Here is a 26,333-nt window from a genome sequence, read left to right on the forward strand (position 1 = left end):
ACTGATTTCCATAAATATTATTTCAAAGTACTATTTAATATTAATAGATTCTAAAATATTAATATGAGTATATAAATATATATACCAAGCATATTTTTTCTTACTCAGTCCAATATGATTTTGATTCATACAAAGAATGAATTAATACAATCAGAAATGCTTGACCTCAGACACACTTCTCATATTTTGTGATTGGGAGTTCCAGTCAAAAACAAGTGCAAGATGAAAGTGGATGTTTGAGAATGCTCACTTTGTTAAATATTTCACAAATTATACAGTATTCTTTGAACATTTTGGCTCTGACTCAACATTAAGTAAATGGACGTCATGATTGGTAATTGCTGCATGTATAATATGGGTCGTAGTGCATAAGGCCTGAGTGGCATTTCACATGATACACATAACATGTTCCTAGTAACAGCAGTAAGAAAAGGAAACGCAATTTAATCAAAAAGGAATGTCTCCCAAATTCACATATGACCTTAAGAAGCATATGAAAAATTAACAAAAATTAGTATAAGGTACAAACTGCAAACTGTGCTAATACTCAAACACTGAACCAACTCCTTATTCACTCTTTCAGAACAAATAACATGTTCCTTTATTATAGCAGTTACCAATCAGTTACAATTTTTCTTAGTGTTCATATTTCTAAAATGTAAAGAGCTCATATTTGGAACATGTAGTACAATTGGATTTTCTGTTTTGGATTATGCCTACTAAACCTGTGATGGAATTCATATCTATCTTTTTCTAGGATTAGAAATTTAAGATCTGTTCTAAAATGTACCATACACTTAAACAAAGGTACCGTTCTTTCTTCTCTATTTTATAATATTGGATTTTGACAGTGCTGTTTGAGAAATCTCTCCACCAGAAATTTGAGAAACAAAATTTGCTGTATCATTTTTTTAATTACTGCTGTGATTGAGAAAAAATAAAGATTAGACATATTTGGTTATAACTGAATGACTGAGTAGAGATCTGTTAAACTGGACTGGAGAGAGAATAACAACACAGTGATTTAGAGTGATAAAGCCACAGGAGATTTATAATGTGTTCTATACTGAAAGTGAATGGTTTATGCTAAAATACCAGCACAAGTCACAATATTGAACATTCATACAGTATATATGTTAAAAACACCAGTTACAGAGATTATTTATTAATGTTGATCCGCAGTTGGATGTTGTTGATACTATTCAACATATGGATACATCTGGAGTTCCGGAGAGGCTCAGCCAGTAGAGAAACATGTTCTGAGGTCCATGGTTCAGACACCGCTAGCTCATGTTTGGGTGATGTCATTAACAGACTATGATCTGGATTAACACTATTGTTGTAACTGGTCGTTTGCTGGCCAAAGCTTCTACTTTGTTGTGCTCCTTCAGAGTTACGGCTTTGGCATGCTGGGCTCCTGTGGGTGGTCTTTACTAACTCTGCGTAAGACGTTATAGGGCTTAAAGTGTAAAAAGGGGCACAGGGGCTCCACACTTCACATCATCTTCATACCTCCTGAGCATGTAGTGAGACGAGATTATGGACAAATAATGAATCCAGTTTCAAGGAAACAAAAAAAAATTAACTACTAATTCTAACTTTAAAAACCAAATTTATGAAGAAATTTTTTTACACTATTATTTCAAGCATTTCTTTTTACTGTGAACAGTCTACCACAACCACTGAATGCATCGTTACGGACATGTTTTTAAGGTTTGTTTTGAAACAACAATAGTGGTAATCTAAGAGGTTCTCCTTTTTTTCCCTGCTATTCCTTTAATGTCCCTCTCTACTAACACACATAAGAAAAAAATACCTACAGTAAAAATACTTATTTCTACAGTACGTCTATCTTCACGACATATCACGTGGTAGAACTGAATGTTTTGTAGCATGCAGTTGGACAGAAACTTTCAAAGACTTCATTAAGATATATTAGTTTAAAAGTTTGTAAATCAAATTAAACTATGTTTCAGTTAAACTGGGGGAGTGGTGGTTGTCTTTCATGGGCAATTAAAAGTTTGCATTTAGCCAGCTTTTACAATGACAGCCCCTGCTGCTCTACCAACATCTCTATTACCGAAATTCCTCCTTTTTTTGTCTCTCTCTCGCTTACAAAGCTTTAACAGCCTGTACCTAAAGTGTTTCTGTGGCAACCTTTAATGTACTACTTTGTACTCTTACACGCAACAATACTGAGCCAGACGGTCTGTTTACATATGAACAGCTTGTTCCTGAAGTGGAATGAAACAGAGCCAGTGGTGCAACAACACAGAGAGTGCAATTCCATAGACTACAAATTTCATGAAGTAATTTACATTCTGTACAATCCTTAATTGGGGCTGCACTAGTTGTTACCTACTTATGGTTACTTAGCGTCTCTGTAAAAGTAAGCCATTCACACACTGCTAAAGTTAGTACAGCAACAGTGACCCTATTTTTGTCTGACAGATAATTCTTTACTCTTCTGGTTTTCATTGGTAGGATTTGGTCTATGAGCAGCATATTAAAATGATTATTATGCCAGTCAATGGTTTGCTCATTTTTACAGCTTCATTGGATTGATTTTATGTACAAATTATAAACTAAAACAAAAATTCTATATGGAAGAACTGGGGCGTTCCAATACATTTACATAACACAGCACAGCAAAGCGGGATTTTAACAAGAGCATTCAAACTTCCAGTATAGCTTTGGTCCATCAATCCATTTTATAACAGCTTCATCCATTTCAGAATCACATGGGAGCAAGAGCCTGTCTTGGTAAGCAATGGGTGCAAGGAGGGGTTCATCGTGGACAGCACACCAACACCAACATCACTGGGCACACACAAACACACACACGCACACACTCTCACCAGAGCCGATCTTCCCAGTCAAATAACCTACCAGTAAGTCTCTGGACTGTGGGAGAAAACTGGAGCACCCAGGGAAAATCCACATGAACATGGGTGGAACATACCGACTCCACACAGATAGTACCTCAGGAATTGAACCCAGGGTCTCCGCGCTGCAAGGTCACTTGCACCACTGTGCCACCCAAAGCTTTTGTGTCTCTTACAAAATAAGATTCTGTACAATATCGCTTAAGCGTAGGTTGCAGCTGCCAGGAAGAAAAAAAATCTAAAACTTAAAGGGTGCCATTCCATCTCCGGCCACAACATGCAGCTTCATTTGAAAAGAGCGTGGAAGAAAAGATGTAAAAGACATGAATACCAATTCACACCTTCAGAGAAAGAAAAAAAACTCATACAGTGACTCGGGGGAGTTACAGTTATCTGGGACCGCTGTGACCTGTCATTATGCTGCCAAAGCAGCCACGGAGCAGAAAACAGATGAAGCGATAGGAACAGCAGACAGCATGTTTCACACATACTTCAACAAAGGCATTTGATGGACTATGGGGAATTCGAAGCAGAAGCCATGTGACTGTAAGCCTTAGTGGTAAAAGCATTCTAAATGCAAGGTGATCTGATTTCATCCATCCTTTTACCGTGCCCCATTCTTTCGTTTCTCTTTTCTCCCATGGCACTCCCCACCTCACCCAGCTACTTTGGTCCACAATGAACTCCCTAAGAATCTAATATTTTCTGGTTTCGTGAAGTGCTTCGAGGATTTGTCAGTTCCTTTGAGTAAAAAAAAAATGTTACTCCCTCGTGTAAATGTCTAGACGTAAACGAAGCAGAAGGTTTTGGCAAAGGATTATTGATGCACTTGCACGTGCACTGCAAAAAGCCCGGTCAGCCATGAAAAGCAGAAATTTGTCAGTAACACACATACATACACAAAAGAAAGAGATTTTTCCTGCCAGATTCCATTTACCCTAACCTAACCCCAATAGTCTTTACTATTTCAACAAATAAGGGAAGTTTAACCATGTGTTAAAAAGGTAGAAATAAAGGTTTTAGTTTTAAACACCTTCACATTAAAAGGCTGAATTTTAGGTTTCTCAAATATTAACTGATGAAAAGTACCCCTAGTTTGTAGCAGTCAGGAGAAATTTAAGTCAGAGTTTTTATCTGATTTAATGCAAACTAGTACTATTGTATGCAAACTACAGTAAGTATTAAAGCTTTCTGTGACTGGAAATTAGTGTGAATTATGTAAAAACTTAGCTATTAAATGTTCTAAAATGCTATTATAAAATTATCTTATCAGGAACTGTAGCATAAAGTGTTGGTCCCTATTTTACTTTTGCTGCACCACTGCCATCCACTACAGGGACAGAAACACTAAGGTCGCCCTGCAGTCTCCACACAGACTTTCCACTGGTGTTACTGGACACCCACCACAGGGCACATTGAAATCCGTCTCTGACCACTCAGATTTCTCAAACAGCCCTTTCACCCTTTTGATGTTGCTCCATGTTAATGAACCATCTCACATTGATAGAGTCTCCAGAGCACTACTCTGTCATCTTTACAATGGTCTTCAATGATACAGATAAATGATATACAGTATGAGCAAACAGTAGCTCATGCCTTGGGAAGTACACATAAACCTTTATACCTGAGTTGTCAATTTAATTCAATAGTTATTGTATCAAGGTTTGAATCCATCTCAAGGGTCAGGGTGCTTTTGACTTACTGATTTTTCACTAGTTATCCATCATAGCTGCTGAACAGTTGCATGAAAAGCACGTGCTTGGCATCCATTGAAGGTTATTATTTTCTAACTGTTTCCTCCTGGTGTAAATGAGTTATTTTTCTCCCATTTGTTCTTGACTGAACTTTCTCAAAAGCCTTTTTCAACCAGAAGCACTTCAGACCAGGTCTAACACCACAGGGAAACCTGAGACTTTCTCCTAACTCCAGAAATCCATAAGGCACTGCTTGCAATTTTATTAGTTGCTCAGGTTCAACTCCTAAGAAATTCTTCCTAGAGTTCAGGGATTCCTTGACAGATGATAACATGGTTTTGTCAACTGCACGTAATTGTTTCTGAAATGTTTATTTATTTTTCATTTTGTAACCTGTGATTCTTGTGTGAATACTTCAATTTGAATAACAGATGTTGACTTTCTCTCAATTTGTGCCTCTCAGGACAGCAACTGTCTCTACTTCAGAGGTTTTCTCTGATTAAATATTCTCGATAAAAAATAAAGCAACGTATCACCTTGGTTAACAAATATTTGAGAATTTTAAATAGAAATGGAAAAAGGCATTACATTTCTGTGTTACACATAGCCAGCCAGGACCATTACATAATTTGTTAAAGACTGAGTAAATCTCCAGATATTAATGGTCTATTAAGGAATTCCTGTCTTCATTAGGTACATCGGGTAGGTGATGTTTTTGAGAAAATCAAGCTGCTTTTATATTTTTAAGGCACTTTTACACAGATGAAAATCTTCAATTCATGTGAATGGCAATTAAACAGTGCAAGTTAGGTTTTTTAAAAAATAATAAAGCAGTAATAATTATTGAAGTTTACCGTATTACCTCTGGGAAATAATTCAGTCCATCTTACACTGAGGAAGAAATACTGTATGAATCAATTACAAAACATATTTCCTTTTCTTTAATTGTGCATATAATTTTGGCAGTTTTCTTTTAAACTGATTTACTAGAGGTTATGAACCAAGCTGCAACTTAATTGAATTGGAGAGACAATTTCTCAGTTCTCTACTACCTGGTCTGTTGTGCAGAGGGGCTGCTGATGTACAGTAGCGTGGCTGCTGTGTGTTCCCTAGGTGAGAACTGTTTGAAGTGGGTACCCTCCTATACGTGAAGTGCTTTGAGATCCTTTGGTTTGGACTATATACTGTAAACGCCATTCATTCAATTTAAATTGTTGGTATGAAAACATCTGACGTCTCTAGTCATTCCAAAACTAGTTACTAATAAATAACTACAACTAGGAAAGCCTAAAAGGCTTAAACAGTGATTTTGTCATTACTTTGTTAATAAATATATGAGTTTAAGCCTGCATACTGTAAGAGGACCCGGGGAAGGGTCATCTCTAACAGGTATTTCTGGAACGAAACACTGAAAATACTAGAGATGGACCTTAGCAAGATGGCGGACAAAAAGAATCAGCTGACCAGTAGATGGAAAGGGTCTACCTTGAGAAACAATGAGACACAGCTGAGCCACATCAGGAACCGAAATATAAGTGCCCCGGAGGCAGTGAACAGGGCGGAAGCCGGTAAGGTGAATACGTTTTGGAGGAAAAGAGTGGAAAGAGGTGCATGTTAAGGATCGGGCTAAGGAATAACGGACTACTGCAAGGAGAAAAGGTTTATGGTTTTGGATTACGGACACTGGTTAAGGATACATTGCAGATTGGCTTTATTACGGACTTTTGGAACTCGGAACGGATCAGGACTAAGGGAACGGATTACGGACTGTATAAGAAAGACAGTTATTGGAAGAAACGCCACGGATCTGAGGAAAGAAAAGTGTGGTGTAAGTACTACCTTCGTTTACATAAACTCTCCCCCGGAGACACCACAATTGGTGGAGGATGCGGGCACCTCCCGCTCGGGTTTGAGAATCAAAGAGAGCATGTTTTTTTTTGTGTGTGTGTGCGGGTTTCGCTTTGCGCGTGTGAAGAAACGCTATGGAAGAATTAATTCAGCAGTTGTCCCAGGCCACCCTCGCCCAATTCCAGGCATTAAAAGGACAACGAGAAGCTATCAAAGCACAACTGGAGGTGAACCAAATCCAAAGCGAAACTAACGAACGAATTATAGAGGAGCAAAAATTAGTACGCGCCGAATTGCACAGATTAGGGGAAGAAATCCGGCAGGCCCCGGTAGCGGGGAGAGGCACCGCCCAGGCGGGACAAATTACGCTAGAAAAGATGACTGAGCTTGGTGATGTGGAAGCGTATTTAACCACCTTTGAAAGAACTGCAGCTCGAAATGCATGGCCCAAAGAACAGTGAGCTGGGAGAGTAGCCCCTTATTTAATTGGAGAAGCCCAAAAGGCATATTATGATTTAAAAGAGGAAGATGCAGAGAATTATGAGACTCTGAAAAAGGAGATATTGGCAAGACTAGGGGTAACCATGGCAATACGAGCAGTCCGGTTCCACAATTGGAGCTACCAGATGAACAAGCCTACGAGGTCTCAGATGTTTGACCTGGTACATCTGACAAAGAAATGGCTCCAGCCAGAAGAATTAAACCCAGGACAGGTGGTAGAAAGGATGGTGTTGGATCATTTCGTGAGGAGTCTGCCTGTTCACCTGAAAAGGAAAGTAAGTGAAGGGGATCCCCAGACACTAGATCAGGCCGTGGACTTGGTGGACAGACACCATGCCACAGAGGCCCTGATTAGGGAGGAAAAGGGGGATTTACCGGAAGGAGGAGAGAAGAAGCCCCAAGAGTCTGGAAGCCGAAATGAAGTATCGGTCAATGAAGTATAGGGATTATCCGGAACCTATACAGTTTAAAAAACCCCTGCGGGGGAAGTCTGACTCAAGGCCCCGGCCATGGAAAGAAACCCGGCGATGTTTTAATTGTCAGGAAGAAGGGCATTTAGCCAGCTATTGCCCCGGCCTGTCCGAACCCATGCAGGTAGACCCAAGAGGTGAAGCCATATGTTACTACCTTACAGCACGGGTCCCGACCTGCGAGGATCCCCATTTTACAAAAATTGAGATAGGGGGAGAACCCATCGAGGCCTTGTTGGACTCTGGCAGTGCTGTGACCCTGGTGACCCCTACAATACTTCCGGGAGAACTACAGATTCCGAGAACAGAGGGAATACATATTACTTGTATTCACGGGGACACCAAGGTCTATCCGACGGTCGAATTGAGCATCTCTACAGAACAGGGGACCTACCGTTCAAAGGTAGGAGTGGTTGAGCAGTTGCCATACCCTGTCGTACTGGGACGAGATTGTCCCCATTTCCTCCAGATTTGGAACACGGTCCAAACAGTTAGCCTAAGACCAATTCCCTGCCCGGAAGACCGTGGTGACGGCCCTACCGACGACCCTGATGAGACAGACCCACAAGAAGGCGGAACTGAACTTGGAGTTGAGTTTGAAAATATGGATCTACCGAACTGGGAACCCCCAGAACGTCGTGGTAAGTTTGGGACGGCCCAACTAGAGGATGGGAACTTGAGACATGCGTGGGGCCATGTCAGGAAAATTGATGGGAAGTGGTGTACTGATTCTAATACAGTGAGTTACCCATATTTTATGACAAAGAATAACCTCCTCTATCAGGTGCAGCAGAAGGGACAGGAAGAAGTGGAACAACTCCTTATTCCCCGGGCCTACCAGATGAAGCTCCTCAATTTGGCCCATAGCCACCTCCTGGGCGGACACCTGGGGGTAAAGAAGACATCCGAGAGACTCCTCTCTAGGTTCTTTTGGCCAGGGATCTATAAGGCCATTGAGAAGTACTGTCGGGAATGCCCCGAGTGTCAGAAAAGTGCGCCACAACCTTATTATAGAAACCCTTTGATTCCCCTCCCAATTATTGAAACCCCCTTCGAACGGATTGGGATGGATTTGGTGGGGCCCCTGATCAGAACCACCAAAGGTCACCAGTATATTTTAGTAATAGTGGACTATGCTACCAGGTACCCTGAAGCCATTCCGTTGACAGCTGCCACTGCCAAAAACATAGCTAGAGAGCTAGTACAACTGTTCGCTCGAGTCGGAATTCCTAAAGAGATCCTAACTGATCAAGGAACACCTTTTATGTCTAAAGTCATGCGAGACTTATGTAAGCTACTGGGTATACAGCAGATCCGAACCTCTGTTTATCACCCTCAAACCGATGGTCTAGTAGAACGTTTTAATAAGACCCTGAAAAGCATGCTTAGGAAGACGATGCAAAAGGATGGGAAAAATTGGGATCTGCTGCTCCTGTATCTCATGTTTGCGGTTCGAGAAGTACCGCAGGCTTCGACTGGATTCTCCCCATTTGAATTATTATACTCTCGGAAACCACGAGGCCTATTGGACGTGGTCAAAGAATCGTGGGAACATCAACCTTCCCCTTTACAAACTATCATTGAGCATGTGGAACAGATGAGAGAAAGAATAAATGTTATTATTCCCATAGTGAAAGAAAACCTGGAGAAAGCCCAGGCTCAACAACAACAAATTTATAATAGGGGAGCAGTTGCGAGGGAATTTCAGATTGGGGACAGAGTACTGGTTCTAGTTCCAACCCCAGAGTGTAAATTCTTGGCATCCTGGCAGGGGCCTTATGAAGTGGTGGAAAAGGTGGGGCCAGTCAACTATAAGGTCAAGCAACATGACAGAAGACGGCAGCATCAAATCTACCATGTCAATTTGCTGAAAAAATGGCATGGTTCCGAAGTTCTGTTCACCCACTTTTCCCCAGACCCTCTGGAAGAAGAAACGGGTGCGGTAGCCGTGGGAGACCTGGCTCCGGCACAGAAACAGGAACTACAAGAATTCCTAACCCAAAACAAAGATGTTTTTTCCCGGACACCTGGTCGAACCCACCTTATACAACATAAGATTGTCACAGAATCAGGGAAGAAGGTAAGGCTACCCCCGTATCGAGTACCAGAAGCCAAAAGGAAATTGATTAAAGAAGAGGTGGGAAAAATGCTGGAGATGGGAATAATCGAGGAATCCCATAGTGAGTGGGCTAGCCTGATAGTTTTGATCCCCAAGCCGGATGGAACTATTAGATTTTGCAACAATTTCAAGAGGTTAAATGAGATCTCGCGGTTTGATGCATACCCCATGTCCCGTATAGATGAACGAATCGAGCGATTAGGTAACGCTCGATACATCAGCACCCTTGATCTTACGAAGGGATATTGGCAAGTGCCGCTGGCCAAAGAAGATAAAGCCAAAACCGCTTTTGCCACACCTGAGGGACTATATCAGTATAGGGTCCTACCCTTCGGTTTGCATGGCGCTCCCGCAACATTTCAAAGATTGATGGACCGAATTCTGAGACCGTATCGGGATTTTGCAGCCGCCTACTTGGATGACGTCGTAATCCACAGCACGACCTGGGACCAACATCTACACCACCTGGAAGCAGTGACTGGAGCGTTGCGAGCCGCAGGATTAACGGCCAACCCAAATAAATGTTGTCTGGGGGCTAGGGAAGCCAATTACCTGGGTTATACGATCGGGAGGATTGATCATGCCCCAAGATCAGAAGGTACAGTTAATCAAGAACTGGCCCAAACCAGCTACCAAGAAGCAAATTCGAACGTTTTTGGGACTGGCTAGTTACTATCGACGTTTCATTCCGGGGTTTGCATCCATGGCTGCCCCTCTACATGACCTGACGAAGATGACCTGTCCGGAGAAAATAAAATGGACCGACTTGGAAGAGAGGGCTTTCCGAGACTTAAAAGCAACTCTCGCTTCTCAACCCGTCTTACAGGTACCAGACTTCAGTAAGCCTTTCATGGTACAAACTGATGCCTCGGACACTGGGGTTGGAGCCATACTGTCGCAAGAAATTGAAGGATTGGAACATCCTATTCTGTATATCAGCCGTAAGTTGAATCCAGCCGAAAAACACTATTCTACGATAGAAAAAGAATGTCTAGCAATCAAATGGGCCCTAGACTATTTGAAGTATTATTTATTGGGATGACGATTTATATTATACACAGATCATGCGCCATTAACATGGATGTTCCAAAATATGGATAAAAACGATAGAATTACAAGATGGGGTCTTAGTCTGCAAAGATTTCAATTCCAAACGGTATATAGACCCGGAAGGAAACAAGGAAATGTGGACGCCCTTTCCCGAATGCACTGTTTATTTTTTTCTAGATCGCACGAGGTCGGGGCTGATCTCAGGGGGAGGGAATGTAAGAGGACCCGGGGAAGGGTCATCTCTAACAGGTATTTCTGGAACGAAACACTGAAAATACTAGAGATGGACCTTAGCAAGATGGCGGACAAAAAGAATCAGCTGACCAGTAGATGGAAAGGGTCTATATACTGTAAACGCCATTCATTCAATTTAAATTGTTGGTATGAAAACATCTGACGTCTCTAGTCATTCCAAAACTAGTTACTAATAAATAACTACAACTAGGAAAGCCTAAAAGGCTTAAACAGTGATTTTGTCATTACTTTGTTAATAAATATATGAGTTTAAGCCTGCATACTGTAAGAGGACCCGGGGAAGGGTCATCTCTAACAAGGAATTTCCGGAACGAAACACTGAAAATACTAGAGATGGACCTTAGCAAGATGGAGGACAAAAAGAATCAGCTGACCAGTAGATGGAAAGGGTCTACCTTAAGAAACAAAGAGACACAGCTGAGCCGCATCAGGAACCGAAATATAAGTGCCCCGGAGGCAGTGAACAGGGCGGAAGCCGGTAAGGTGAATGCGTTTTGGAGAAAAAGAGTGGAAAGAGGTGCATGTTAAGGATCGGGCTAAGGAATAACGGACTACTGCAAGGAGAAAAGGTTTATGGTTTTGGATTACGGACACTGGTTAAGGATACATCGCGGATTGGCTTTATTACGGACTTTTGGAACTCGGAACGGATCAGGACTAAGGGAACGGATTATGAACTGTATTAGGAAGAAAGTTATTGGAAGAAACGCCATGGATCTGAGGAAAGAAAAGTGTGGTGTAAGTACTACCTTCGTTTACATAAACTCTCCCCCGGAGACACCACAATACATATACAGTATGCCTATGTGTTTACTGATGCAGACTTATATAGTATATGTGCTGTACAAACTGCCAAAAAAATTAATTGTATCTGCATTGTCAAAATAGTGTATTAAGGAGGTTTAAGATATACAAAAAATGAAACCTATGAGGAATGAATCCATTCTGAGGAAGTACAAACCCCATTTGGGTCTTCAGGTTCTACGTCATGGATACCACAACATCATATAGAAGGTGCAAATCAAGTCATAAAATCAATACAGAGAGTCCCTGTTATACTTCACTCTGATATACATTTCCTCGCACTGACGACGAGATATTGGGGATGCGATTCCAACACTAATGTTCTTTTTGGGATTGCAACAAAACCGTTTCCTGCACTTGAGTATATTGTTATGGACTTATATTGTTCTATACTCATACAAATACAAATGTTGCCTGTCTATGTATAGTAATGTACAGTATACTGTAGTACTGTATTTGGGTAGCTAGGTGAAACACACACTTAGTCTAACTATCAATCCCTACCCTTGTCTTTTCCAAGTATTCTTACAGGAAAAGCCTCCCTGCATTAAATCTCATTGCACGGACAAAGTTTATCCTCTTACAGTCTTTAATGGTTCTAATGGGCAAATTATCCCTATATATGTTGACATAAAGTCTCGACCTTATGTTCCCTAACCCCAACGTCAGGATATTAGGGACCGCCTATAACTTATATGGTCACCTTAACTTTATAAGAGAATGCAAAATATATTACACTAAAAATGGAGTTCTACACTTTAAGGGTCTCATTCACAAAAGGTTCTAGTCTCATTAAAAGTGAGTAAACCTGAGGAGATAAAGCGAATGTAATGAAAAGCAGCATCCAAAAACCTCGAAAAGCAGCAACCAACTATACGTCTCAGCTGTGCACGAATACAGACCTGTAGAAACTTAGAAATGAGCGTAACAATATTCACACAAGTGGCTTAACTGAACACAAGCATGAGTGGGCTATCTGTTCACACTATGCACACAAGAATAGATTCCATTATCAAGAGTAAGAAGAGGTCTTTAAACACCTATATTAGTGCCCCTTATCTTAAAAATGACTTCCACCACCCAAAGCATGGCTGAAAAGTGAGATAAAGTGAGTATTGAGGTGTCCGTGCAGCTGCAGTGGTACAATATCCTGCTAGATAGATAACAATATGAATGTGAATTTCCAATCCAACTTCACTGATTCCACCTAGATGAATCAGATACTGGACCTTAAGATATTAACAGGCCTAAGACAACTTAAGGAAAAAAGATGCACTTTGAATTTTAAGGACCTAGTGGAACAATTTTAGGTTTTCTTTTACAAATCCATCCGGTAAGTTTTACTCTTGCTTATCTGGAAACAAGAATCATCTTGTATGCAAGATCCATCAAGGAATGCTTTCCTTCTTCTTGGACCAGTGCCTCTTAACAAAGGACTGCACTTGAGGGTCTTTTGCATATCTTTCCCTCTGTGTAATTCCGCATCCACCTCAAAGTAAGAGAAAACGGGAGGAAAGGCAGGACAAGCTGCATACATTCTTCCTCCTGAACCATTCACCCAACATATTTCACTGTTTTGGAACAATGGTAGCAGCCTGTCCATTTTATGGGGTGGTGGGATCTTTTGTTGCTGCAGCTATCTCTCCATCTCAAGTGGACACTTGGGAGGCTTCAGCTTCTTTCACTGTCAGAGGATGGTCAGGCTGCCCTTCCTCCTCGGTTACATGGACCTCAGTCTCTTCTTTACTTCCTAGTTAGGGAAGATCTGACAGGTCTATGTCTTAATTCTCAATTCGAAGCTTGACCCCAGGGTCTCGAAAAGGCAGCAGTAGGCAGTTTTATTCGTTCTTGTGGTCTTCCTCAGGCACAAGGTTGTCATTCTCTCCTTCATCCCAGCCAATAGAATTTTCTGATCCTGTGCCTCCATCAATAGGCTCTTAAGATTGACTTAAGATCACCTCCCTCCGCTTCTGAAGGCATACACTAAGAAACTAGGCAATCTGCCTTTCACTCTGATGAATGGAGCTCCTTCTTCCGCACCTTCAAGAACTTTTTAAATATGGGCTGTAGATACAGTAAATTAAAAAAAAAAAACATCCAGCAAGTGTTACTCTTGCTTATTTGGAAACAAGAATCATCCTGTATGCATGACTCATCAAGGAATGTTTTCTTTCTTCTTGGACCAATGCCTCTTCACAAAGGGCTTGTTCTTCTCATTCTCACTTTTCCTTCTTTATATTGACCTGCATCTCTTTTCTTCTCTTTCCATTTGTTTTTGTACAGGATTCTACGGCCTAAGGAATCACCGTCATCAGTTTCCTACTTACAGTATGTGCTGCAGCTCACCTGTTTCTGGCTACATTTTTTTACTCATTCTCCTTCTCATGCTTCTGGTCTGACAGCTTTACAACAGACTATAATCTGGACACTTAATTATCCTGGACCTTTGGGCATCTTGTCTAGCTCCGTGAGGGCAGTTGGATGGGTAGTGGCCATACTCTATCCAATCCAAACATAATGTGCTTTTCTATTTATAGAGAGGGGAAATCAAGACCTTAGTTTGACCAACTTCTTTGTAACCTCTCCATAAACAGCTGGGTAGATAAGATGCCTACTGACATCAAATTAAACTCTCTAATTAAATTACAAAATTCTTCTAAAAAAATACAAGTAAGCTCGTTGGTCAATCCTTTCCTTGCTTCCTCCTCCTTCTGGTGTAACACATAAAAGAGGCTCTGCAGACAGCAGAGGCTGAAGGCACCTGGCAACGTCTGCTTCCGGTCTTTAATAGACACCCAACCAATTGTTTTCCTCTAATTGGTCAGGTGACACAGGACAACAGTTTATTCCTCACTTTATTCCCCTTTCTGGGGAATTAGTTTCAGGCAACAACTTACTTTCTTGTCTAAACCTACCAGCCTCATTCAGGCCCTTAAAGGCTGAAAACCTTCAGTTCTATCAAAAAGGGTTTATCATTAAATTCGAGTCTTACCGTAACTGACAATCTTTGCATACCCTGTGTGCATATTTTAAAACCTTACTTCTACATACTGAGGGCTTCTAGAAATGAACAGGATTTAATTAAATTATTCAAACTCATGAGTTTTAACCATAAAGACATTTAATTTTTGTAAGAATTTTCTTTATAACAGATGCTCAAATCGTAATGATTACACATATATCCATCATCAGAAAGCTGCTTATTTCTGGTTAAGTGTCACAGTATCCCAGATCCTATCTAGGAAGCATGATCAGAAAGCAGGACTACACATTTAAATGGGATACAAGCTATCACACAGCTTACATGGACAATTTAGAGACACAAATTAACCAAGCCATCTCTTTGGAAGGTGAGAGGTAACCAGAGCACTTAGGGAAAACTGAAGCAAACAATACAGAAAGCACAAGCAAACAATGCGAAACAAAAGACAGACTCAAAGCATTCCTTTAATCACTTAAGAAGGTAAGAAGTGAAATGCCTTTCATTTTAATTTTCTTATAACATTACTAAGCTATATTTTAAGTTAGTGCTTATATAAATATTCAAATACTACATTACCTCGTCCGAGTAATGTATGTGCAGTATTGTGACAGTACAATATCATCCTGCACAATAGCAGTAAACTGGACATTTAGCCGTTTCCATTTATTTACATTTTTGTCCCTGTTTTATAGTGCAAGATAAAAGAAACACTTTGACATTTGGACATTTTGACATTCATAAACATGCTGTGTACTCTTCTTGATCAGATAGCGTGAAAAAGGAAAAAAAAGAAAATGCAGCTGGTCTTATGACTTGCTCATTGGCTTCCATTTAACATTGTGCAGTATCTGCATACCAAACAGGCTTTCTCTCTGGTGTGCATATTTTGTATACTGCTATACAAAAGGTCATTTATTGTATTTGTCAGCCACACAGTAACTACAGTTTTTGTACACTTACAGTGTACATAACTATTGAGAACTGCAGACCCAAATTGGTTAATGTTATATAAAGCTAGAAAGGGTCTTTGGGTAACCAAGTCTCACTTATGGTATTTTCCTCAGATTCCTAAGTTCTGACATCCATGCACCCATGACAGGATACTAATGACCGGTTGCCTAAAATGTTATTCATGTCAGAATGAGTAAACCTGGATGAATGTGACACTTTTGTTCTGTTTGCTTTTTAGCAATCCAAAAAGTACTTTCCGGGGTCTTCCATCTGTGGATGACTTGGTTAATAATATACTGTATTACTGCTTCATTCATTTTTGTACCATTTCTTGAAATAGTTCCTGTTGCACTGCATGTAACCATTCATTACATGAAAAACTTTTATATTCATCTTGCAGCACACTGATTATTTGATTTTCATTCATACAAAATGCTACAAGGTTTAGTTCCTACAGACCACAATTCCCTGTGAAACTCAGAAATACATGCAGGAGTATTTGGAATAAATCTGTGTTTACACATGCTAATATTCCACTAATCTACTAAGAGTACAATATTCCAGAGATCTTACATTTGGAATACTGCCGTTCATTTTCAGAATAAGCTGTTTACAATATCACTCCACAATACCGAATGCATATGTATTTACTCTACACTCACTCCATTTTTACAACAGTTTTTCTCATACTCTGCACAAAAAAACCCTGCTGGTACTGCCAGTAAGTTCCATGAAAAAAGAAAAAATAACTTAGGAGAGGTCTACTGAAGATGGAGAAGAGACATTACTTGAGTCAAGTGGGAATTCCATCATATTTACTTCAGAAGAGGCTTGGCAGTTGGAGATTCCCTACAGTACACCAGCCTCTGCAGTCAAGACAAACTGCTGATGTTCAGACTGCTCTCTGTTCCGTGGCTGAAGGCAATATATATCCCGTTGACTAGTAAGTCATGAAACACTTTGCAGCCACAACATCTTAAAAGAATGTGAGATTAAGACATCTGACTAAGAAGCAAATGGTCCTTTAAGAGTTTTACTTCTTTATGCACTGCATAGAATATGATGATGAATTAATGTTGTGAATTGTGAAAAAAAATATCACTAATCATTACTTTTGAATAAATGAGCATTATTTTGTAAAGTCAGAAGAATAACACCGAGGACAAGCAGACATATACAGTACGCAAGCTGCAGAAATATACATCGTTGCTTAGCTGATGTTTGTGCCTCATTTAAAAACCACAGTTCAGGACTGCAAGTAGACACATGACTGAAATACTGTACGCACCTGTTTCACAGAACCATGTCAGGCAAAACAAAGATCAGAAACTGATCTATAAACTTTCTGGTACACAGCAAGGTTAAAGGTCCACGTTAATGCAGTGTGTATACCTTTTCAGAAACAGCCCTCCAAATTGTAGCATGACAGATGTTTCCAATCACAATTATTTTGATCGGGAGTCCAGATTCCACCACCCATGCAGCATGCCACACAATGACATGTTGCTTGGGTGCACATCACTCAAACTGTAATCCTGTAGTGATGAAGACTCATTGCATGTGTTCATCTTTTATTGTCCCATGTGCAAGGGTGGAGAAACGAGGATAAGATTTGGAGTTACAGCTTCACAACACAACAAAATGAGCAACTTCCATTGTCGAAAGTTATATGTTACTTACATCATTCTGAAAGACATCGGAGATTAAGTATGTAAAATATAGTTGTAGACAGGACTGTGTTGGTGGTACTCTGGACCAGTTGTGTCACAACCACAGCAACAAGAGCACAGAAAACTCCCATGATGTTCTTGCCTTTTGTAAGCTCAGTTAACATAGTCATTTTCGCTTTATTTAGTCACATTAAAAGACAGGAAATTGAATGAAAAAATTAATGAAAAGACAGGAAAAAATACATCTTATTTGTAAGCCATTTATTCTTGTATAAAGCTACCTTGTAAAATGTAAAAACTGGCATAAACATACACTGAGATATTAAAAGAGGAGCTCAAAGCCTGCTCTTACCACAGAAAGCTTGCAATCTAAGATCAGGAATGTTGCGTTTGCTACGCATACACACACAGCCCTCTCCATTAAGTTGTTAATTGTTATATTTTCCAGCGTTGCAAACTTGAAACCATTAATTTTATACCCCAGTAAAGCACTGAAATCATCCAAAACAAGAGATGAGGCATGACTGGGTGACATTGTCTACATATAAAAATATATAATCGGTACAGAGTTCGTTAACGTGATCCCAAACCAATATGATCTAAAACTGACCACCAATATTACCACTCAAACTGAGGAAAAGCCTTCTAGGTATTCAAAGAAAGAACAGGCAATGACAATGACTATAACTTCATGTATAATGTGGAGAAGGTAGCAAGTTGTAACACATGAACAGAGTGATAACACCATTAGAGCAAATCAGACACACAATTTCTCAATGCTGTTGAAGCTAGATACACGTCTTTAATCTCTTTTGACTTCAATCTATCACATATACTGTATAATTCATGACTGTATTCATACATTTACCAAGAATAACATCAGCCTCAGAAAGATGCAACAGAACTATTAAAAATGTGGTTGGAAAATCATAGGGGCATAAAATGAAACAACAGTTATTTTTTTAAACTATTTTTAACCATATTAGGCTCCCAAAATCAAAATTTGAATTAAATTAAAATTCCTTGTACTTTGTACTTTGTTTTCTCTACAAAAGAGGGGGCTCACATATCATAATACTTTTTAGAACAGCTACTAACATCTAGTTGTTTCAGATGAGACTCCTGTATCAAAGCAAACACCTGATCTTTCTTTCATATGTAGTCTAAACAGCTAGCACAGTTCAAAGGACACTTAGGCTTGAATAAATATTACAGCAACTAACCATGGGAATGACAGATGATGTCAAATCTGATGTCAAAAATAAGTATGACATGAATAAATATACATACCTGTAGCAGCTGAAACATGAGAATGGAGACAAACAAGAAATGTTTAATCTTGCTCTTTAACAGGTTACTACCAACTCCCTACCAAAACCAAGTTAAAACAGCAGACGTACTCAGGTAAACACAGGTAAAGAGGGCTAGATTGTGTGTTTTCTATCAATAGCAAATGTGTAGATCAGATATTGCTGAAAGTAAAACACCTGGGACTAATCTCCATAGGTTCTTTGTGCCCAATCCAACAACCAGTCCCACTTCACTAAAGCTGGCAAACACAAAGTGATTGCCCTTTCTAAGGATACAACTAATATCATCCTTCTCTCCTCCCTCTAACAACCACACTTTGCAAATGCTATTGCAACGGATCGGCATTCTTACATTCCATTATTTCTGCCTTCATTCAGTACATTTGTGCATTCGAGGAAGAGACGTTGCACATGATAAAAACAAAAAACTGATTTGAGAATATTGCAGATTTAATTGTGATCCTGGTTACGTTATTTTTATCGTCTCAAATATACAGTAAATATGTCACAAATAAAACTGAAAAAAAAGTATTGAGAAACACTAACTACATAAACTATCTTAAATGTTAGATTGGTTTATTTAATACATTCTCAGGTTATTTCTATTTTCTTATAGTTTATAATTTGTTAACTGCCACAGATATAAATTATTGACATACTGTATGTATTTCACACTATATATGTTAGCAGTTAGCAATCTTTTGGTTTAGATCTTTTGCCATCTAGCAGATCTAGAAATAAAGATCCATTCAAAAATCAGGACTGTGAGATACACATCCTGCTGTTTATTATGTTATATTGTAAAATAGAAGATACTGTATAATTAAATAAAGCTTTATGAATAAAACTACAATTATAAGAAAGAAAGAGAAACTTTTGAAAATGCTAACCTTTGACTAATTGATATTTATAATTGCATTAATATTCATTTTTCCACATTCAAAGAAAAACATTTCCCAAGTTATCATCTATAGTAGTTGAACCCATGTTCTCCCATGCTACAGCAAAAATCTTAAAAGAAACAAGTTTAGAAAAACTGAGAATGTTAAAATCTGAACAACCCAGCCGACAACTATTAAATTGCTACTGCTTGCCTGTTCACAAATACACAGCAAAGGCCTTCCGAAAGTTCAGAAGAAGTGGTAATCATAAGAAATGGAAAAGTGGTGAAATCATTAATCACTAATTGAAAAAAAAAGCTTTTTTTGGAATAATTAATTTAGCAAATAATTAATGCAGGGGCACGCCGTGTGGTCTTTTCAGAACATGCATAAAACATTCTGTCTTTGTGTGCTTCTCACTTGCTGCAAGACCCAGGGCAAAAGACACTCATTACCTCTAATACCTTATAGCAATCAAGATGAAAAGAAAATAACTAAGAAAAATTGTAAACTTTATTATACTCCATTAAAGTCAAAGTCTGGGATCATGTCTGTACTGGTCATCTGCAGTAGTAGCAATGCTTTACAAATCATCTTAAAGGCTTCTTTAAGTAATGGTTGCTTAATTTCTTCTTTGATGCTGTCTGAGGGTATTTCTGCTCTGAGTGCTCTTTGCTCTGTTTAGAGTCTGAATAATGTTGCTCTTTCTTTACCAACAGACCTTTATCAACAGTTTACAACCGTGAACATGAAATGCGAATTAAAAATGGTCCTACTTTAAAATGTAGCACTGCAGCCAAGCAATTTATTTTGAAAACAACCAAGTTTAAGCTTCATTAACCCTGAAATTTAAAATCACTTAAGGCTTTTTTTATGTAATGCATGTAGGCTTTACTCACGATAAACAACTCTTTTAACCAATTGTATCTGAAGTGTTTCAAGACCTTCTATCATGTCAGTTAACATCAACTAGCCAGGGAAAAGAGATCTGACAGGCATATCACACTGCTTTTTAACTTCCATTACATCTGGAGTCATCTTACTAGAGTTTCACGTAGTCTTGTGATTAGACTTGTTTCAAGATTTTTCTGATATTCCAACACTCCACACTTAACACACACAAACACAGACGATGGATGGAGACAGGAAGGTTATTACTACATTTAATGTTCATGAAATGAGAAAATATGGAAACTATGGACAGTGGTGACACCAAAGCAGTGTGAGAAAGCAGAAGAAGTTACACATATTCTCAGCTCTCATTCTATCATAGGAATATGAGGTTCCAAAATAAAAGAGGCCATTCAATTTATCTAGTTTTGTTTGGTTTCAGGTATCTAAGTGATGCAAGTGATCTTGCCTAGCTGTTTCTTCAAAGAAACAATGCTGTCGTTTTCAACAATTTTGCTGGGAAGCTTGTTCAAGATTTCTACAACCATTTTGCAAAGGAGTGCCTCCTGTTCGTAGTTTTAAAAGCACTTCTCCGATATTTACTGCTCCAGTATTTTTTCATTGTTTCAAAACCAGCTCCTGACACCTTTGTAGAGATATTTTGCCACTTCTTCAAAACACACAGCTTTAATGTCTGTTTTCTGTTTGGTTTCCTGTTAGCATATTTTAATTACAATCCATGACACCTCAATGAGATTCAAGTCTGGAGTTGGCAGAAATTCTTCTGTTGACTTATTATTCTGTTGGAATACAAATGTGTGTTCAAATACACTGTTTAGTAACAAATATTCTCATGTGAATAGTGCAAATTTTTTAGATTTTACTTTTTATCAGAGTAAAAAAAGTAAAATTGTTATTTTGTTAAAAAAGATTGCAACCTGAAAATAATACTTTAGCAAACAAGAGATACTATCAATACAAAAAATTAAAACTAAACTGGAGTATCACCCACATTATATGGAATATGGAATACAGTATATGGAATATAGAATAGGTTTCAGGTCCTAGCGGACAGTCAGCATGGATGTAGAAAAGGTAGGTCTTGCTTAACTAAATTGTTGTAGTTCTAAGATATACCATATGCAGACTTTCAGAGCGTTTCTGTTAAAGTTACTCATAAAACATTCTCAGCTTGCAGGTAGTAGGCTTTTAAAGTTACTGTATGTTTGGACCGATAACAGGTTGTCCTGATAGGGGTTATGTAATTAGTGGACTGCCACAGGGGGTTGTATTAGGGCTATAGCTTTATCTTATTAATAAAAATGATCTAGATTCTAATATAGTTACTAAACAATCAGAACCATAGAAATTGCAAAGGAAATTTCACAATATTTAGATAGATGGGCAAACACCTGACAAATAACATTTAATGTGGACAAATATTGTTATTAACTACTGTAGTAGAAGCGAACTATACAGTACATCCAAAAGTAACACGGAGCCACTTATGAAAATGACAGGTGTTTATCTTGATGCATTATTTATGTATTTTAGACACTGTGAGGAAGCAGTAAAAAGGTAAAAACAATTACTTATACTGTACTTAAAAGTGTTGAATACAAATTGAGGGATGTAATGGTAAAATTGTAAAAGATGCTAGTAAGGATTCCTTTTGAACAGTATAAATAAAATATATTGCTGCTCTAGAAAAGTCCAGAAAAGAGCAATCACATGCTGTACATTCCCAGACTAAAAAGAATGTTCCAGCACTGACAGATTGAAAGATCTTGAACAGAGTAAATATGAGTACATCGGCTGCAGAAGTGGCCATGCATGTCCAGGCCAGGACATGCTTTACACATGAGGTGGCGTTTTTTGAATCTTCAGCAGGTCCTCTCTTCCTCCACACTTCAAACTTTCCATCACCAAAGGTGTATCTTGGTGTCATCTTTCCATAAAACAATGTTCCAAAACTCTCCTGGTTTCGTTTTTTGTGCTTTAGAGCAAATTCGTGTTGGAGGTGCTGTCATGGCCTGGGTGTGCATGTTTACCTGGTCACTCTTATTTATAGATCATGTAACAAACGAAAAGTGAATTCTGAAGTGTACCAAAACCTTTTCTCTGTTATGCAAAACAAACAAAACCTTATGATAAGTCAATACATATTGGTGGTGTTTTGCCATACAGTACATCATGATAATGACACAAAACATTCAGCTAATGCAGGTGAAAAACAGTAGAAAAACCACAGGAAAAAAAAATAAAAATCATTTGTTGCAGCAGCAAAATATCTCAAATGATTACCCAAAGAGTTTCGTGAACACCATGACTCGTAAACTTCATGCAGTTCCTGCTTCAAAGCACTTTGCCACCAAATACTGCTTTTTACACTCCGAAATTAATTTAAAGCTAATGTGTCTAATTACTTAAGGTAACTTAAAAATTACTGGGTGAACACAAAGTATGGTTTTGTTCTAGTAAGATCACATGTATATATGGGATTATCCAAAAATAAAAAAAAGTTTATTATATTTATCATTCATATTAATCTAATGAACACAAATGCAAATTACTTGACCTCAAAGCAAAAATAAGTTTGGACTTTGTGGTCCCAATATTATTATACGTAGTCCCAAAGGAACAACTCTGTGCAGCATTTACGGAGATTTACTGTTTTAAGCAAAGTCACTCATCTTATTGTAATCCTAAAATCTGCAATGGATATGATCATTAGAGATATCCCTTTTCAACATGTTCAGTATGTCAAAAATACAAGATTTCTGGTGTAACACATGGCAAACTGTTCTATCAAACTGTATAATCATGTAAACAAATAAAAATAAAAATCTTCTCCCACAGTATTCTACTATATAAAAACTGGTGATGAGCCACAGTTCATTGAAGTCTTTTGTCCACATACTGACAGGGTTAAGCTCAGAAATAGATTAATAAAGAAACACATCTGGTGAAGAATCAGGTGAGTCCCTTGGCATACTTCCACACCAGATAAACCTACTTTCATTTTCTGCACCATGCTTCCATATTGATGCTTAATCCTGCCTGGCGTACACCATCAAGTGTGTGTAAACTCCTAGGGTGTGCTTGGCATGCTCCCTAGAAGCACAAAAATGCCTTTCAACTCGAGGAACAGGAAGGCTTAGTGCTAAAATCTCCTTTTGCTTGTGTAAGACTCCTGGAACAGAATTGTGGAAGTGCTTGTTTAAATCTTTCCAAAGGTAAAGAAAAACCCAACAAAAGGCCAGGTACTGTATACAGGTTACAAATGATTCATCCTGATTTGCCTTTCAAATAGCTGAAGAGAGAAAGTGTCATCATCTGAAACTGTGAAGGACAAACCAGGAAAAGAAGAGATGACGCAAAGCCTTAAAGCGAGTGCTAAGTAATGAAACCCTTGTGGCCTTCTCTATTGTATAATAGTATGTAAATGCAACCTTTACCAACAATTATTAAATACAAACACTACACTACACAGTAATTAACCAGTAAGGACACTTATTTGCACAACCTTCAGAAACACAATCATCTTAATACGGTCAGCGGAATGGCATGATGCCACTTACTGGGCTTCTAATGTCAGCATGTCCGCTTGTTATTGCACAAGGCAAGGTCTTAATTGTTGGCTATCAACAATAATTTAGTTCGCTGGCTGCAAAACAGCTTGATAAAGACCAGAGCCTAATTACGCCTTGCATGTTACCTTCCTTTTCACCCGAACAATAAAAAGGCGTTTTGAGGAGCTCTGCTTACTTTATCACACTGAGCCTGTAATAGTCTGCGAGCCTGCGAGATCAAAGGGTGCGCTGGAGTTTTTCTAAAGCACGAGTTAGACCCCGCCAAGTTTATTTTGCACTTACTCCAGCTAAAAAAGCTGTGTGAAGGGATCAGCGCTAACCCCAAAGGACAGGCGGTGCACAGCAAGAAAGAGAGCGACTCCCTCGTGCTTTTCGCAGGTCAGTTCCAAGGACCATGTTAGCAGATCCGCAGCAGACCCTTAACAGGCAGCTCGGCTGCTACCAGTAATTAGCTTGGACAGCTCTGGCTCCGAGAGAGGCAGCAAGGCTACATCATAATGAGCTCAGCTGGGATTAGCAGGACAGGGCAGGGAACCAAGAGAGCTGAGGCCTCCTGCATCACGTACATAGCGAGGAGATCAAACAAGGATGGCTGGCTAGGTTATCCCCTCACTGCCTCGTTCCGAAAATGAAGCACGGCAGTGTGCAAAATACAGGCTAATGAAGAGCGACACCTCCAACAGATGAGAGCCACATTAATTAACACAATCCCTCGATCGCATTATGCAGTTACTGTTACCACTGCTAAACTTGTCACTGCTGCTGATAGGAACAGACCGCTTCGCTCCTGATGAAAGAAGTTCTTTGGGTATGTGTTTATACACACACACACATACATTTACTCACATACTTATATATGCATGTATGTATGAAGTAGCACACCCCTGAGCCAGTAGTAAATGAAACGCAGTTAACATATTTTTTAATTTTAAAAACAAAATTATTTTAATGATCTGCTGTTTGCAGTTAAGCCGGCTCACTGATAAAAGGAGAGAGGACACGGCCAAGCTGCAAGATTTTCCCTTGCGCGCCCCCTTCCAAAAATGACAAGATGTTACGTGTTCATAACTAAGTAATCAGTTTGGAAAAAAAAAAGATAAAAAAGAGAATGCTGCGTCTTGGGCTGCTCATTTTAGAAATGAGAGTTGGCTAATGATCTTTCGCTAGTACCCGCTGGCTGCTAATAACTGGTGAGAGGAAGTGATGCTGTGAAGTTCTTAAGGGTGACCGCAATGTGTCATGTGGGAGGGGGTGGGGTATTTGAAATGACATTATTCTACTGCAGTGAAGAATAAAGCAAGAAATGGAGAGCACTCACTTTTCGGTTAGCAGCTTCTTGTGTTCTCGTTTGAAGTACGCCAGCTCATTCCAGACAGCATCGCTGTTCTCCTGTCTCAGCTGCCAGGGCTCAGCACGCAGACTTCGGCTGCCGCCTCTAGTCCTGTGAAGACACAGATATGGGAGAACCAGTTCTGGGCACACCTGGCTTTCGCTCTTGTGGGTTAAGAAGACTGCAAATACAGGCAATTTGAAGAAAAGCGCATTGTTAGCAAGGAAAGGGAAGGATTCATACCGTAGTAATGTTGTCATAGAGTCACAGCAGCATTAACAGACCATCACATAGAACACAGCAGTGTACATTTTTTATCTCCCAGCATTCCAGGCTTTAATTTGTGCTTGAGATTTGTACCAATTTTTTTATGTGAAGTGCATCCTCTCTGATATTTTGACATTGTTTCATAAAGCTTTGAAAATTTTGACAATGTCTGGGTTCTGCTACAACAAGTCACCATTCAGATGAATACAGCAGGGACATTGCTTCACTGCAGATACTGTACGGCTTTTGCTTTTAAGATTATGCCACATGTTGATACAGGATGGCTTATCAGAAAAAAATTGACTGCAAAAAAACCCTTGTGCAGCAGAAAATGTAGTTTAGCCAGATCATAACTAAAATCACAGAATAGATCACACACTACTGCTCTAAATCCACAGAAATGGCAGATTGTGACAGGACAAGCAAAGTTCTTTACTCAAACTGGTACAAGCTTGTCATAATGCATTACTAATTCAATGTTGCGTAATTAAATTATGAAATAATTTTATTATGGGAATTGTTCAAACCACATTTTAACAAAACGTAGTGTGGACATTTATGTCTCTTATTGGTCTTTGAAATTGCTAACATATTTTACACAAGCACATAAGTCAATTGCGAATATGCAGCATCCCTTATTCCATTTTGTGTTATCTTGAAATACTAACTATAGGCATCACTTATGCCTCAGTTGCCCAGTTTATTTTCAGATCCAGTTGTTTACTATTCTGGGTTGTAGAGTAAAAACTTCTGTATAACTTCTGAACAGCTTCAGATACTGTAGGTACTGTATCATACTGTACTTTCTGCCATTGTATAGAAAAATGCTAC

General features: G+C 39.1%; 1 protein-coding gene across 2 annotated transcripts in view; it reads right to left on the reverse strand.

The window, feature by feature from the left end:
- The window catches only part of cntln (centlein, centrosomal protein), a 196,646-nt gene that overhangs the window by 93,920 nt on the left and 76,393 nt on the right, over positions 1 to 26,333 (reverse strand). For both annotated transcript variants that reach the window (XM_088626946.1, XM_088626938.1), the window contains one exon: positions 25,224 to 25,346. In XM_088626946.1, coding sequence (XP_088483072.1) covers positions 25,224 to 25,346 — 123 coding nt within the window. The remainder of the gene's footprint in view (positions 1 to 25,223; positions 25,347 to 26,333) is intronic.

The sequence above is a fragment of the Lepisosteus platostomus genome, chromosome 1 (genome assembly GCF_059453375.1).
Source record: "Lepisosteus platostomus isolate fLepPlt1 chromosome 1, fLepPlt1.hap1, whole genome shotgun sequence".
Classification (NCBI taxonomy): Eukaryota; Metazoa; Chordata; class Actinopteri; order Semionotiformes; family Lepisosteidae; genus Lepisosteus; species Lepisosteus platostomus.